General features: G+C 45.8%; 1 protein-coding gene across 1 annotated transcript in view; it reads right to left on the reverse strand.

Annotated features, from left to right (window-relative positions):
* Positions 1-15,402, reverse strand: part of CLASP1 (cytoplasmic linker associated protein 1) — a 192,190-nt gene that overhangs the window by 73,240 nt on the left and 103,548 nt on the right. Inside the window, exons 17-23 of the mRNA XM_064484683.1 lie at positions 14,452-14,511; positions 12,837-12,914; positions 11,332-11,499; positions 10,758-10,807; positions 9,910-10,080; positions 8,206-8,253; positions 7,733-7,756 (exon numbers count right to left, since the gene is read on the reverse strand). Of these exons, the coding sequence (XP_064340753.1) occupies positions 7,733-7,756; positions 8,206-8,253; positions 9,910-10,080; positions 10,758-10,807; positions 11,332-11,499; positions 12,837-12,914; positions 14,452-14,511 (599 nt within the window). The remainder of the gene's footprint in view (positions 1-7,732; positions 7,757-8,205; positions 8,254-9,909; positions 10,081-10,757; positions 10,808-11,331; positions 11,500-12,836; positions 12,915-14,451; positions 14,512-15,402) is intronic.

Consider the following 15,402-nt stretch of genomic DNA (forward strand, 5'->3'; position numbering starts at 1 on the left):
ATAATTAAGAGTATACCATATATCACACTATGAGCTATGTACGTGTGAACTCAAAATTCTCACACCAACACAAAGTAATTACTTGTGTTTTACAGACGAGAAACAGAGAAACAAGGGGGCTGATCCGTGTGTCCAAGGTCACACTACTGGTGCAACCCGTGTGCCTGACTGACCTGCGAGTCTGAAAGCTCACTCTCCTGGGAAGGCACCCAGTGCCATCAGGGCAGTCACCACGGCAGCGTGAACGTGAAGACACAACTCAACGTCTTAGCGTACGTTTATTACACAACATTCAGGTCACAGAATGGTTTTCTAAGGAAACAGCTAAAACAACAGCGTCTTTGCTGACCTGCCGTGTTCTCCCTCCTCCACCACTGTCTGGTGATATGATCCGAGACCCCTGCTCATCACCCCCTTATGCCCTTATGTTTTTAATAAACATAGTTGCACAACCAGGAAACAGATGACACTATTTTGTATTTTTAAGTCACATTACAGGGAATGTACTTTTCTACAACTTACTGTTTGGCTCAACATTTTATTTGTGAGGTCGCTGACAGAAGTGATTTTTCAGCAGTAGGTACAGAAGACCCATTTCACTTCTTCCACAAGACCAATGAAGGCCCACACAGATTCACCTCACCCTCCTGGTTAACCTGCAAAGGCTGCTCCGCAATCTGTGGAGCTTGGATGTTGCGTCGCAGGCCTGCTTCTCAGCGGCCCTGTCTGCCGGCAGCCCACGTGTGCCCCCTGCAACCCGCGTGCCGGCTCAGCTCCGTGCAACAGCACCCCTGCGGGTAGGGCAAGTCAAGCCGCTTCTTTCTCAGGCCCTTCGCTCTCTTGCAGACGCATGTGAAGATACAACGAAAAAGTGTGCTGGAATTCTGACTGGCATTGTGCACTTTGGGCTTAACTTGGGGGGAAAAACAACTTTATGATACTGATCTTCCCATTCATTAGTGCTTTCTCTTTCACTTTCTCAAGATCTGGCAATAAAGCATCATAATTTTTCACAAAAGTCCTATTCAATTTTCATAATTTTTTTTTCCAAAATGCCTTATTTTATTACACACAATATAGTTTACTATATTTTCTGACTTGTTGACAGATAAGAATGTAACTCCTATACTTTGATTGTAACTCTAGGAACCTTGCTAAACTTTTACGACTTCTGCTCATTTGTATGCAATTATTCAGCATTGTCTAAATAGAAAACCAAACTATCTACAAATAAGACTTCAAGTTTTCCCTTCAAGCTCTGCCTTTACCCTGCTATCTTGGACACGCAGTACCACACTAAAGGGAACCACGAGGGGCATTGCTGCTGGCAGCCACGTTGTAAAACATAATTCTGGAATTTCACAAAAGTAGGTTTCAATCAGTTAAGAAAAACTCCTTCTAATTGCTAAGAATTTGTCAAAAGCGTTTGTGGAATTTTTAATGCTTTGCCTCCATCTTCTGAGACAAGAGGACCATTCCCCCAGGTGTGCTGAGTGTAATTACACGCTCACATCACCAAGTGTCCAATTCTGGCCCTCAAGCTGCGCACACCAGTGAGGGAAGCACTCCCTCCCCAAGCACGTGGAGGACTGCAGTTGTCCAACGCCTCCCTCTATGCGTGTGTGGCTGTCTGAGCATGGCAGGAATTTTTCTGATCTCTTTTCTATTTTGAGTAATTAATTAGCTTTTGTAGGGGGTGGAGTTTTAAGTACTGATTCAAATTATTTAGAGTTGTCTTACAACTACTCAGGTTTCTTGTCTGTCTTGAAGAAACATTTTTGTTTCTTCTAGAAATTTGTCCAATTTGTTTTAAATTTAACACAGAATTGTCAGTTTCCTCCTCCCCTTGATCCACACTTGTACCTGCTTTATCATTGTTAACAGATTATCTATACCTACTCTCTACTTCAATCCACCTTCCCAAAAGTTTGCCTATTTTATTAGTATTTTCAAAGAATCATATTTTATATTTCTTAATCCTCTCTAGAGAATGTTTAATTCCTACTTCATTAACTTTTACTCTTACCTTTGTTATTTCCTTCCTACCCTTCTTTGGGTTTATTCTGTTCTTTTTCTAAAACACTAGAAACTAATTCAGCCTCTCTTCTAATATAAACTTAGGGCCATGAATTTCCCTCTGAGCACTGCTTCTGCTTCATTACACGAAGATTAACATGTAGTTCAACATACTGTGATGCTTTTTTAAAGATACACTACAGGATCTCATTTGCTAATGTTGCTTTGGAAAAATAAGTTAGTTCCACACTTCCCACTTTACAACAAGAAAAACAGCCAATGGACCTAAGATTAAAATGTCAAATATGAAACCATAAAAGTTCTAAAAAAAAAAAAGGAGGGGGGGTACTTCCTTTGTAACCTGTAGTGGAAAGGCCATTCTAACTAGGACAAACCTAAAAGCCATTAGAAAAGATTGATAAATTAGACTACTTTTTTTCTCAAGATGGTAGAAAAGAAAGCTATACGCAAATTCAAGAAAATGACAAACTGGGAAAAATTATTTGCAATTCATGTCATAAAGTGCTAATTTCCTTAACATATAAGAAGCTTACAGGAATCAGTAAGAACTTCAACCACCTGCGGTGCTGGTAAATGTTTAGCAGTTGGCAGGAGATGGGTGGAGGTGGGAGGGGGGGGGTGGGCGGGGTGTGTGTGTCCTGCTGACTTGTGGTGTTTCACAATTTCATTGGTGTAAACCTCCCCACCTTGGCCAATCTGACACTACTGGTGTGATGTCAACCAGTTTATAAAATTCCTCACAATTTAACAACTGGCTCTCATAAACTGGTTCAAGCCAGCTCCAACTCACCACTGCCACAACTCAATACAGAATGGTAGAAGGCTAGGAACAGTTAACAGAAGTAGAAATGGCTCTTAAATGTAGGAAAGAATGTTCAGACTCACAATAAGAAAGAATGTTAAAATGACATTAATCTGTTTGTCACCTATGAGACTAGTAAAAATTCTAAAATTTGCTAACATTTTGGCATGTAGGAACAGGCACTCTAATTCACTGCTGGTGGGAGTGAAAATTAATACAGCCCTTACAGAGGGCTATTTGGCAAAATCTACCCCAATTACAGATGAATGCACTTTTTAATTCAACAATTCCACTCTGGCTAATTTGTCCTCCCAATATTCTTGTATCCATGCAAAATCAGATTTTATAAAAGGTTATTCATGGCTCTGGAAACAATCCAAATGTCTATCACTATGGGACTGGCTGGTCAGGTTAGTCCATACAGTGGGACGTATGTAGTATATATAATATACAGATTAACAGCAGTAATAGTGAATGAAGAGTTTCACTACCCTAACACAGAAGAATCTTAAGATACATAAGTGAAAATAAGATGCAGAATAGTGTGTAAAAACACTACCTTTTACATGAAAAAGAAAGGGATAAGTATGATTTTTACATTGCTTCTATATGCAAAGAAACTCTGGATAAAATGAAACTGAGAGCAGTAACATGCTGTGGTTGAGGGAAGAGGGGACAGGCAGGCAAGTGAGAGACAAGACGGGAGGGAACTGACTACTTCTTAATGCTTCCTGCGTTTGAACTGTGTGAACGTGTTACTTCTCCAAAATTTCTGTTTTCAGAGGAAGCAGGATACAGCTCAGTGGTAGAGTGTGTGCTTAGCATACATGAGGTCCTGGGTTCAATCCCCAGCGCCTCCTCTAAAAGTAAATAAATAAGTAAACCTAATTACCCTGCCTCAAAAAAATTTTGTTTTCAAATACTGCCCACTATAAAGATGATTCAGCAAATACTCTTTAACATGTGGGCAACTATTATTAGGGCCATAACAATTTAGGACTATTACATCTTAGTGATTTATTTAATTTGTTCTTATTATACAAAAATCCTCTTTATTTCTAGTGAAGCTTTCTGCCTTTTTTAGTCTGTTAAACCTTCAATAATTTTCTTTTACCATGTATTTCACGCCCTTTGTCTTTTACTCATTTGTAGCCTTATGTAAAGATTTGTCCCCTTATGTAAAGATTTGTCCTTTTAAGTATCACATAGCTAGATCTGTTTTAAAAAATTAAGGCTAACAATCTATTTTAATTGGAAAGTTTCGTTCATTTGAGTCTGTGCTTATTAGTTATATGTAATGCTTTTTGTCTTCATTTCTCAGATTCCTTTTACCCTTTCTTTCCTCCTTTTGCCCTAGCTGTTTCAGAGAGATGCTTTACTCTCTTTAAGGTAACAGTCGCACAGATTAAAATATTAAAACCACAACTTCTACTTAAATCATACTTTTGAGAAGAGGGGGTATTTTAAAGATCCCTTTCTTACAATAAACTTCTTTACCCTGAGATCACTGTAGACTCAGATTCGACTGGAAGACGTAACACAGAGAGCCAGTGTGTGCTCTTCACCCAGTTTCACTCAGCAGTAACATCTTACACAACTATTGTGCGAATCAGAACAGGACACGGACGTCAGTAAGCTCCACCAATCTGATTCTGACTCCCCACTTGTATCTGCATTTACACCCGGGCTTTCTTTTGTGGGTGGCCTCTCCCCTCTGGCGGCCTCCACCTTCAACAACAGTGGAAAATACCCAACCCTAACCTTGTCACATGCTGTCCCCACCAGGCTTTCTCTTCTCAAAATCCAATCAGGTTAAACATCCTCACCATCTTCCGTGGGGAGTAACGTCTCCACGGTTTCCAGCCCTGCCCTTCTGCACCGCTCTCCCATCTTAGTCGTGAGCTGAGTCTGCTACACTGAGTCTGCTCTTCAATTCACCTGCTGAGCTCTCAATGTTAATAACTTACTGTATTTTAATTTCTACAAGATCCATTTGTTCTCTTTCAAAACCTGCTTGGTCATTCTTTATAGTTTCTTACTCCCTTGTCTTTCCAAAATTTTCTTATTTCTTTAAATATTAAGACAATGAAGTGGTTTTTTTCTTGGGGCTTTTGTGGGAATTCTTTAAGGTCCAGACTGAAGTTGAGTTCTTCCAGTGAGGATCTATGTTTGCTTCTGCTCACGGCGTGTGGATGCAAGCAACCCATAGCCACTTTAAAATGATTTAGATGAGGTAAGAATGCATTAATTTTCCCCAGAACTTCGATGTCCATGGTCACCCCTCAGTGTCCAAGGGGACTGGTTCCAGGGCCTGCCAGGGACACCAAATCCACGGATGCTCAAGTCCCTCAGCTGCCCTCAGTATGCGCGGACCAACCAACCGCAGATTGCGCAATACTGCACATTTACTGAGAAACTCCACGTACCCGTGGGCCCGCAGTTCAAACCCATGTTGTTCAAGGGTCAACCGCAACCATCAACTCTCTCATGAGAGGTGTAATAGAGAATATAAATGCTCCTTCTCCAAATCCCCAAAATTACTGACCATAACACACTGAAAGGTAACCTGGAAATAAGCTTTTGTCCAAAAGCTAACCTTTTAGTCCTTTACCAACAATTTTTTTCTGATTAGCCATCAGGGTTAGAAGGGCTACTTGATGTGTGTGGTAAGAAACTCCCAAAGAATATTTATTTTTCTTAACTACTGTGATAAGGGAGTTGCGAGAATTCAAATGAATTGTCCGATTTTTGAATTTAGGAGCATCCAACTACTGACTCAAAACCATGTTTTTGCCGCCTAACGATGAAAGTACCTAGCTCTCATCTCAGGAGCTGGAGAGTGAAATATTTAACAGAATTAGTAACAAATTTTTAAAAGGCTCCTGATGATTCCAAAAATTCAAACAGGAAACTCATGATGAGATGCTAAGTGGTACTTACTGCTGCCTGTTTCTAATGAGCACGCAGGGTTTTCCTGAGCATCCCTGCTGAGGGTCATGCCGCAAACAGAAGTGACGGCTGAGCAGGGCGCCAAGCCACAGGCCTTCCAGGGCCGCCCATATTTCCGTCTCATCACCACACAAGGCCCAAGGCTCCGACTGGCAGACTCTGCAACAGCCTGTGCAGCCCTGGGACGGGGCCAAGGCTCGCTGCGTGCCTCGACACGGTGCCGTTTCTGCTGATCCCGATTCCATACAATTAAGGGCCCACCTTCTCCCCTACCTTCCTACACCAGGGCCAGGACACTTACTGTTCTCAGCCTCCTGCACAAGAATTGAGGAAGCAAACTCCAGACCTTGCTCTGGTCTGATAAGAAGAAAACTTATATGTATGTATATGCAAGACTGGGACATTGTGCTGTATCCTAGAAATTAACACATTGTAACTGACTGTACTTCAATTAAAAAAAAAAAAACCTGATAGGGAAAAAGTTTAAAACCTGCCCTGCTGGGCGGGATAGCAACTGACTTTCGGTCTGTTGTACTGGTATAGGAGAGCAACCAGGGAGTTCTGGAAAAAATACATAATTTCCCCTGTAACGCCCTCACTTTTCACTTCACTACATTGTTGAATTCTGCCCTCCACTTCCCATGCATGTAGGCTTAGGAAATATTTAGGGTCACTTTTTTGAGATGGAGAAATATTTACTTATGCCCAGCCTCAGTCTTCTCTCACAAGCAAAGTCCTCACCATGACATAGGTCTCCTGTTCACTTTTCATTTTGGAAACTGTGACTTAGAGAATTTACCCAGTCCCAAGAATCACCAGTGAGGCTTCCTGAAAATTCCTATTCCCTGGCTCCTTCCAAACTTAATCAGAACTTTCAGGAGGAAGGACCCAGGACTCTGTTCTTTTAGCAAACATCCAAGTAATTTTTATGGTAAGTATGAAGAACACCCATCTTGAGACTATGCTCATCTTTAAAAAAAATTCTGCTCCTTATTTTTCCTGTATGAGTGAGCCCCTTAGGAAGTAAAATCACATGACCTGCACACATCAAGATAAGACCCAGTCTCCTCTGCTAAATAATGTAATGGAGTTTTCTGAGCTATATTCTCCTAATAAATATGATGTTGACCAGGCTTTCGGGACTCTGGGTCCATGAAATCTTGAGTCCCCTCATCCCATCTTTGCTCTTAAAAAAAAATAATAATGTAATGGAGAAATCATTACCCTGAGGGCTGCTGGGCCTAAGCCATCACCCTAAGTGGAAGAGGTCTAACTGTAAATTTCAGTTATCTGAGATGTTACCACACTCACTATCCAGAGACTTTGCAAAGATGATCTTGTCTGGCACATGCTAATCAGAGACCTGTACAGACAGAAACAGCCATGCCTAAAACTCAAATGATGAGTGGACGGCTGAGAGTAAATGAATGAATGGGGATGTGTCAGTGATACAAATAAAAATGTATTGTGTAATTCAGAAGCTTTGGGGGAAAGTAAAGTATTTTCTTAATGTCTAGAAATTATTTGGTAGAAAACCTCTAAAAACCCTTAACCTGAGCAGTTGACACTGAAATTTATTTTCAAAACAGGAAAGGCAAATTCTGGGAGGCCCACAAAAGCACAAAGTCAAGGGGAGGAAACAGAAGCTAAGGTTGTGCGTCAGGCGGGACACAACCACCACCCCGACGACCGTCCACACTCCTCCCCGGCGAGGGCTCTGGGTAAAAACCACGGGCGGAAAACTGGTGCTAGACTCACAAGAACAACTGAATGAGAAAGGAGAGGGGACGTGGGTGTGCAGAGGCCAGAGTCCAGTGGAGATGGAATGGAGAGCGGAGGGGCAGCGTGCAGCGTGTCATGCAGGGACCCCGCCCAGGAGGACAACAGGCGTGAGGACAGAGGACGGTGAGAGACACACCTCGATCACAGAAACAAACCGCTTACCCTCCGCCTTAGTGGTAGTACCATCTTTAAGCAAATTAAAAAACAAGGGAAGGGATAACAGGGAACAGTTAGTAACATTAAAAAAATTAAAAAGCAGAGTGTTATTATTAGCTACTAAAAAAGCAAAAGTACAATTTAAAATAAAATTAAGAAGGAAACAAGTTCAATAGCAAAGCAGAGTCTGCAGCAAGTCAGCGAGTCCATCACCTTACACTGAGACCAGCTCAGCAGAACGTGCTTCAGAGCCCAGGCCTGAAGGGCCACCCAGGGCTGCACCCCGGCCAACACAGTGACTGTGCTTCTGACCTAGCTGAGCCCCATCCTCTAAAGAGGTCCTTTTTTTCTTGGAACAAAGTACCAGCAGAATAAGAGGTGAAAACTAACACACTGAAGAGTCACCCAGAGGACAGAGGCGGCAGGAAGCTCTGAGAAGCGGGCTACACACCGAGCAGCCAAGCCGCATAGCTCGGTACCTGAGTCAGGGCCCGCGGACTCCGCATCTCCCCTCATGGCTCTGGACTCTAGAGGTTTGGAAAAGGGTCATCAGCTGTAATGCTACACTTCTGCACAGACGGAGTAATCCTAACAGCTTCTCAAGGGATTACGTATACTTCAGGGCTGATTTTTTGGGCTATTACTGTTTTGGACATCAGGAAATTCTGAGAATCAGAATACTCCAGTCATGTCCTTAGAAGAGGTGACACCAGGCTGAGACATACCATCAGCGCATCTCGAAGGTCGGTCCTGTACCAGCCAACCAAAGGCCTGAGTGCTCACTAGCACTGGGGGAGCCATGTGGTCCACAATGGAGTCGTCAAATGTGCACAGAGAAATAAAAGTCTTTCTAGAGCTGGCTTTTACTCAAGTTTTCAAGCAATGACACAAATCCTAATTACAAACACTCTAGGTGGATCACAGGCACTGAAACAGCTGAGGAGCAGAACCCGATCGACAGTCAGCAGGAGCGCTGCACACAGCAGGGTCCTGACCTGTCTGCCACTCAGCGACAGTGTGCACACGGGACCACAGACACCTACGTCACGAGACGGCCGCTACACGACAGGACAGGGGCTCTCAGTAGGCGTCTTCCCCACCTAAATGTGTCTACTGCGAGCTATTCCCACTGGGAGAACAAGGCTGAGTTAACAATGTTGCAGAACACGCACTCCACACCTTTTAAATCAATCGTGTTTCTATCAACCAGTTTCTTCCCTCCCAGAGGATAACAGCTTACAAAGGACTTGCACATAATTTCACTTATCCCTACCACATATCTGAATTAGGTGGTTATTATTACCATTAATTCATGGGTAGAGAAAACAAATTCAGAGATAACAAGGTTTAGTCAAGGTCACCAAGTACTAACCACCAGGCCTGTGACCTTCGGTGTTCTCTCAGTATGCTTCTGTGCTCAAAACACTTCCAGAATATTACTTTTATAACTGACTGCAATTAGTTTCTAAACCACGCAAGTTACTCAGTCTCAATGTTTCATCAAGTTTAACCTGTATTCATTTCATTAAAATCCAAAATAAAACTAACCCAGCCAAGTCTCCAGACTTAAGCTTCGATTAACTTTGCCCTAACAAAAATAACGTGAACTAAACTATTAGCCTCAGTGACAGTAGCTGTTAAGTGTCTGCTGAAAAATGGACACACAGACCTGCCACTCTTTGGGGTACCGATTCTTTGAAAATGGTTCCATTAGTCTTCCGGGCTATCACCAGAGCAGGTCCTGCTCCTCCCAGGAGTCGCGTGGAGACCACACTCCTCTGTTCAAGGTGAGGCTGATGACCGGATCCCACACTCCTCTCTCGAGCTGCCCTGCCTCCCCACCAGGCCACACCCGCAAACTGGGGACTACGACCACCATCCCCACGTCTCTTACTAAACCCTGTGGCTCTGCTGCCACTGTGTCAGGAAGGGGAGCCCAGCTCTGTCGACGCGGGAGGGGCTGAGGGGGCAAGCTCAGGGCAGACTTGTCACTAGACAGGGCGATCTCCAGACTCAGGCAGCTGCAACCAGTCAGCACAGTTACTTACACTGAGCTATTCGCCTGCAACAGGGGAACTTCCCCAATGACAGCTTTGACACCTGCCGGATAAACAAGTCTGAGAGAAGGCTAAGCGTCATCTTGCACAGCAGCACTGGGGGAAAGGACCATGGGCGTTGGTTACCTAAGGATGCGTAGGACCCTGGAGGCAAGGCTGCGGCAGAGCTGAAAGGTGCAGAGCCGGGACTCGAGGAGACTTTGGACTTGGCGCTGGCTGCTGCGTTCACATCAATGTCACTTCGAGACCGCTGGAGGGACCCAGTCGTTGATGCAGATTTGGTGCTGACCGTAGAACCTTTCGTGGTGAGGAAGGACATGTTAGTTTAAGGACCACAACAGAGTGTTAACTGTACATCGCTGAGACGTGTTCTGCTTTTCTTAAAAACAAACATCAAGTTTTAACAAAGGCTAGAGCACTGGGCATTGAAGACACTTCAGCCACGGTGAAGGGATCACAACTGACCATGACTGCATGCACCTTTGTAATCGAAGCCCGTAAACCTCAAGAAATGAAACACCCTGTGGCCCCTACAAGTAGTGGCAGTGACAAACTGCTCACATCTGGCCAGTTTCCTCACCATGTGGCACAAAGGTGTCCCCCTCCCCAGATGCCTCCCCTTCAGGAGCCATTCCCCTCTCCCACCGCCAACAGACACCTGTCCTCACTCATCCTCACTCCCACCAAGAGCTCCGGGCCCAGGGCCTCACTGTCTGTGCCGTGAACCCACGAGCTGGAGTGGGGAGGGAGGGAAACTTCATCTGCTGGGGGTGGTGGGAGTGCAGGGCAGAGCAGATACTCTGCAGGCCTGGGAGGGGCCAGAGAGCATGTGGCCAACTGCCAGCAACCCAGCGGCCTGAGCCATGCAGCCCAGCTCAGGTCTGGACGTACACACAGCCCAGGGTAAACAAACACACATGGCCCAGGTTACACACACACACACACACACGCACACACGGCCCCTGCAGTCTCACCTCTGGAGGTGGCGCTTCCAGTGGGACTTCTTTTGGCGGAGAGCGGCCGACTGAAAATAAAGGTTCACATGTGCATTTTACCTGCATTAACACGAGGACCATACAAGACAAGAAACTGCGATAATGAAGTTACTGCGGAGACTGTGGACTCCCACAGGCATCTGGACCCCCAGGTCAGGAAAGCCTCAGCATTCCCCTGTGGACTGTCTCCTAAGTGCGCAGACAGGAGTCTCAAACACGGACAGAAGTGAGAGTCAGACGGTCACATGGTGCCCAGGTGTGAGGGCCGTCCCTCTCCTGCTCACCCCGACTCAACTCCGACATTCTTGGAAGATGCTGAGAGTAATCCACTGACATTACTCCACCCTGTGCCCCAGGAGTGCCACATAAACAGGACTGCGAACTACCTGCGGCAGAGATCAAGGCTGCTGCCTTCTTCCTGCTCCCTGAGGGCCTCTGAACTGAGGGGACCGACAGTAGCACACGCTCTGAGGACACGGGGAGAGCCTGTGTTCTCATGCAGCCAAGTCCCAGACCCCAAGCCTCACACCAGCAAAGAGCACGGCCTCCTTACTTGAGACTCTCCTGCGAGCTAGAAGATGAGAGGTCAGATTGCGGCAGAGACACGATGCTGTCCGAGTTCTTCAGGTGGGACTGCAGGGCCTTCTGGTAGGAGGACTCCAAGCTGTGGTACAGGTGCTCTGCTTCCCGACTGAAGTGACTGTGGAAACCCCAGTAACACCTAGGGAGACATGCCACCTCCTGTCACAGCCAGCGGGCCACACAGCCCTCCCGCAGCCCTGACACCGTGTGACACCACACGCGACTCGCAGGGCCGTCCGGGCTGGCAGGAGTCCTATCCTCATGGCTGACCGGTGCTCTGACCCTGGGGGTGGCTCGGCTCTGCATCTCAGCCTCCTCCTCAGTCAGGTGGAAACTGAAGAGCCTTCCGGCTGGAGTGCGAACACATCTTGGGGAAGACGGAGCTACAATCTCTAGAACTACACTGAGAACCCAAGGGGTCAATCACAGTAGTGTTTATACGACCGGACACTCACTGATCTGAAATGCAGAAAACTGCTTTGGGTAACACGCACAACAGAAAACAGAAGAATGTTCACAGCTACTTGAAATCTGCACTGCGTTATGACTGAACAACTGGAAACAATCGGGGAGGGGACAGGGTGTGAGGTGAGGCAGCTTATTAGCAAATCCGTCCCCGATGGTTGTCACAACCACTAACTATGCCGCCCATTTGGTAGGATCCACTATGAAGAGACTCAGTGCTGAGAGAGGGTCCGCCAAAACTCGAGCCCAGGGGCTGAGTTAGCAGAGGCACAGCCAGAGCAGCGGGCGTGGCCCAGGGGTAAGGACCGACTGGAACCTGTGTCGGTTGGAAGAGCTGGTCAACTACAGAAGCATAGAAGAAATAGCCATGGGCAAAACTGGGCTATTTACCTAAATGCTGCCTGAGAGACAGAGAAAGTCTCAGCATCAAACCTCTGCCATTTACAATTACCACGGCAAAATCACCCCCAGGATGGCAGTGGCCGTGGGGTCCACAGCTCCTCGACTGGAGCACCACCGGTCCTGATGGCAAAGTGAGCCCAAATGCTCTGGGCTGACCCCAGCCTCCCTCACAGGGAGTCACACGTCCCAGGAACCCTGTGGTGCCCACGGATGTGAGCACAGGGAGAACCCGTGGCGGTGACTTTCATAGTAACTCAACAGGTCACTCTGGAAGAACAGAGCTCAGTGAGTAAGAGAAAAAACAGAGCACGCCTACTAGCACTTTCCTGACTCGCGTGATTATTTCCCACAAATTTAAAGAACGTTCTGTTGTCGATCTCAGTCCCATTTATATTCAACAGTATCAACCAGTCTTTCAGGCCTGGGCACTGAACAACCCTCAGAACAAAAAACTAGGGAATATTCTGAAATGGCCTTTTGAGTCATATTTAAAGCCATGATTAACAAAACATGTTCGCGTCACTCAGTGAGCTTCGACAAGGCAATCCGGACCACGCACCTGGGACGCGACAGCAGTGACCCGAGCCGGTGCTGTCAGCAAACACTTACTTTCTGGCCTCCATCCTGGCTTCAGAATCGGCATCGTGTATTCCTTTCTTTATTGTTTCGGCTAACACTGAAATATGTCTAGATATTTGGGAAAGAAAGAAAACAGGTGTGAGAAATAACTTAAAGGCAACGTGGGACCCAGAAGCCTGTACCAGCGAGTCAGCAAACGGGGCAACAAGAACCGCCCACAGACCCTCTGACTCCAGGCGCCCTGGCCCACGCCTACCCTTCCCTGCTTGGGGCCAGATGACCCCACTCTCGTTTTAGGAACGGCTGATATTTCTTATTTGACGTTTCATTCAACGGCTCCACGTTTCTTTCAAACATACTAACTGAGCTCAAGCAAAACAGCCTGTCTCCCAGGTCAGCACCAGTTCCTACAGCAATCAGAAGTGTGATGACAACCCCAGCATTGAGGCTGCTCCTGCATCTCATCTGTGTACTTGAAGAATGCTTTCCAAGCTCCTGTATGTCACCAACACTTCTATGAAATTAAGTAACCATTTTACAGAGGCGTTCCCTTCAGTTATGTTCTCCCGTCGTTGAGAGGGACTCATCCAACTGTCTCACGGGATACTTACCGGTCTGGAGAAAAGGGCCAGTTTACCTGCCTCACTCCCGCATTCACTCTGGAAGCACTCAGGGAGGACCTGCTAAGGTGCCAGCGCTGAGCCGGGAAGTGAACAAACACGTGCGGCCACGTCTGAGCTCTTCACGCTTCCCTGTCCCATCACTGTCCCTGCACTAAACCCCACAGTCCACTTACACCTGTAAGTTCCAAAATTATTACCAAATAAAGGGGATACAATACCTGGGAGATTAAAGAAGAGGAAAATCTTTTTGAATGTGTGACAATCTTCTAGATTCAAAGTATTTTCAGATGAAACTACCTCTGGGAGGCTGGCTTTTCCCTCTCTGACCAGGGCAGCGAGGCCTGGGCTCCCAGGCCAGTACAACCCCACTACTGGTAACACGCTTACCACTATGGCGTCAAGTTCCTCCCACACGACACAATGTACCACTCAAACTGGGTGGCACAATACCCCCATCTAGTCTCCAGATTTAGCTCAGAAAGAACAGGCACCTAAAACTGACAGGAACTAAAAACGGCAGAGAAAGAACCTCAGAGCAGACACAAGCTTCTTCAAGAATTCTGCCACAATCCTACATTTTACCACGATGATGTGACACTCTCCACAAAACAACCCGGATAAAGGGAAAACTGCTGACTTTCCGACATGGAGGGATCAAAAAGAAAACTTTCAAATGAGTGAAATTCTGTCAAGGATGTAAGTTACCCCTTCCCGCTGAGAGCGGTGTTAAACATCCGCCTTGTTAGGACTGACGGGACGTCAGGCAGCAGGACCGGAGCAGCACAGAGCAACGCCTGGCTGTGCCGGTCAGCTCCCCTTCCACACCCCGGACACGCCGACAACACCATCACCACTAACCCTTCTGCCAGGAGGAGGTGCCTCACATCAGGAGAAATACTAGCAGCAGACACGCAAATAAATGTTAGATTGCTTCACTCTTACAGAAAGTGGCCTGGACCCACCACTGAGACATGAAATCCTAAATCCACTCAGAAGGAAAACCCAGCAAATCAGATGCTCACCTTTCCAGTGAATGTGTCTGCCATTCTTGTAAAAGTAAATCTAAAAATTCAAAACAGCGCCTGAAAATTGCAAAAGAAAATTATATGTAACTTGGTCATTTAGTATGTTAGTGAAAATAAAAGCTTTTTTCTTAAGTGACCCAACACTACTTTTTGTAATTGGTAAATTTCCTCTAAGTTTTTACAATTTAAAAAATGGAACATAAAGATGGAACCAGAATTGACTGAAAACCAAAGCAAATTAAAATAACCAAGCATCTATGGTGGCCAAAAAGAATAATCACAAGATACAGGGACGGGGTACAGGAGTTCCCTTGAGATCAGGACCCTGAGCTTCACCGCACTGTTACTGAAAGGGTGTCTGCCCCACGGCTATCTACCACTACGCTCACTAAAATAACACACGACCACAGACGGACACACACAGACCCATGCACGCTAAAGAACCAGGGATCAGTCTTTGTGTTAATTTCAAACAGTGTCTTGCACAAAAAAGGTAATAAATGAACAAACAAATAAACAAACCCTGAAAAACAAAGTATTTAACAAATTTTCCTACCAAGTGTTTACAACAGATTCTTCTCTAGCGGCTCAGCTGTTTTCCTCTCTTCAATCTTTCAACCTCCTTTCTTTCCCAGCCTCTTCGCTTCTGGGATCTGTCTTGGTCTGATTTGTACCCAAAAACAATTCTGGCCTCATCTCCTTTGGATTGTATCACCAGTCTGGGTCCCACCTCTTCATAATTTCCCTTTTCTGGACTCTAGGACGTCTGTCTCCGCAGGACTAGGTCTTACTAGATTTGGAACAAATCTGAAGCCAATCTTCCTCTAACGACCAGTCTCATTCCCGGGATATTCCCAACTCAAAATCTCAGAATCCACATGATTAATCAGTCAGGGAATCTCGACTGAACTCTTACCCTCTGCTAGATGCTGGAGATACAATGGTAAC

Source organism: Camelus dromedarius, chromosome 4 (genome assembly GCF_036321535.1).
Source record: "Camelus dromedarius isolate mCamDro1 chromosome 4, mCamDro1.pat, whole genome shotgun sequence".
In the NCBI taxonomy this organism is placed as follows: Eukaryota; Metazoa; Chordata; class Mammalia; order Artiodactyla; family Camelidae; genus Camelus; species Camelus dromedarius.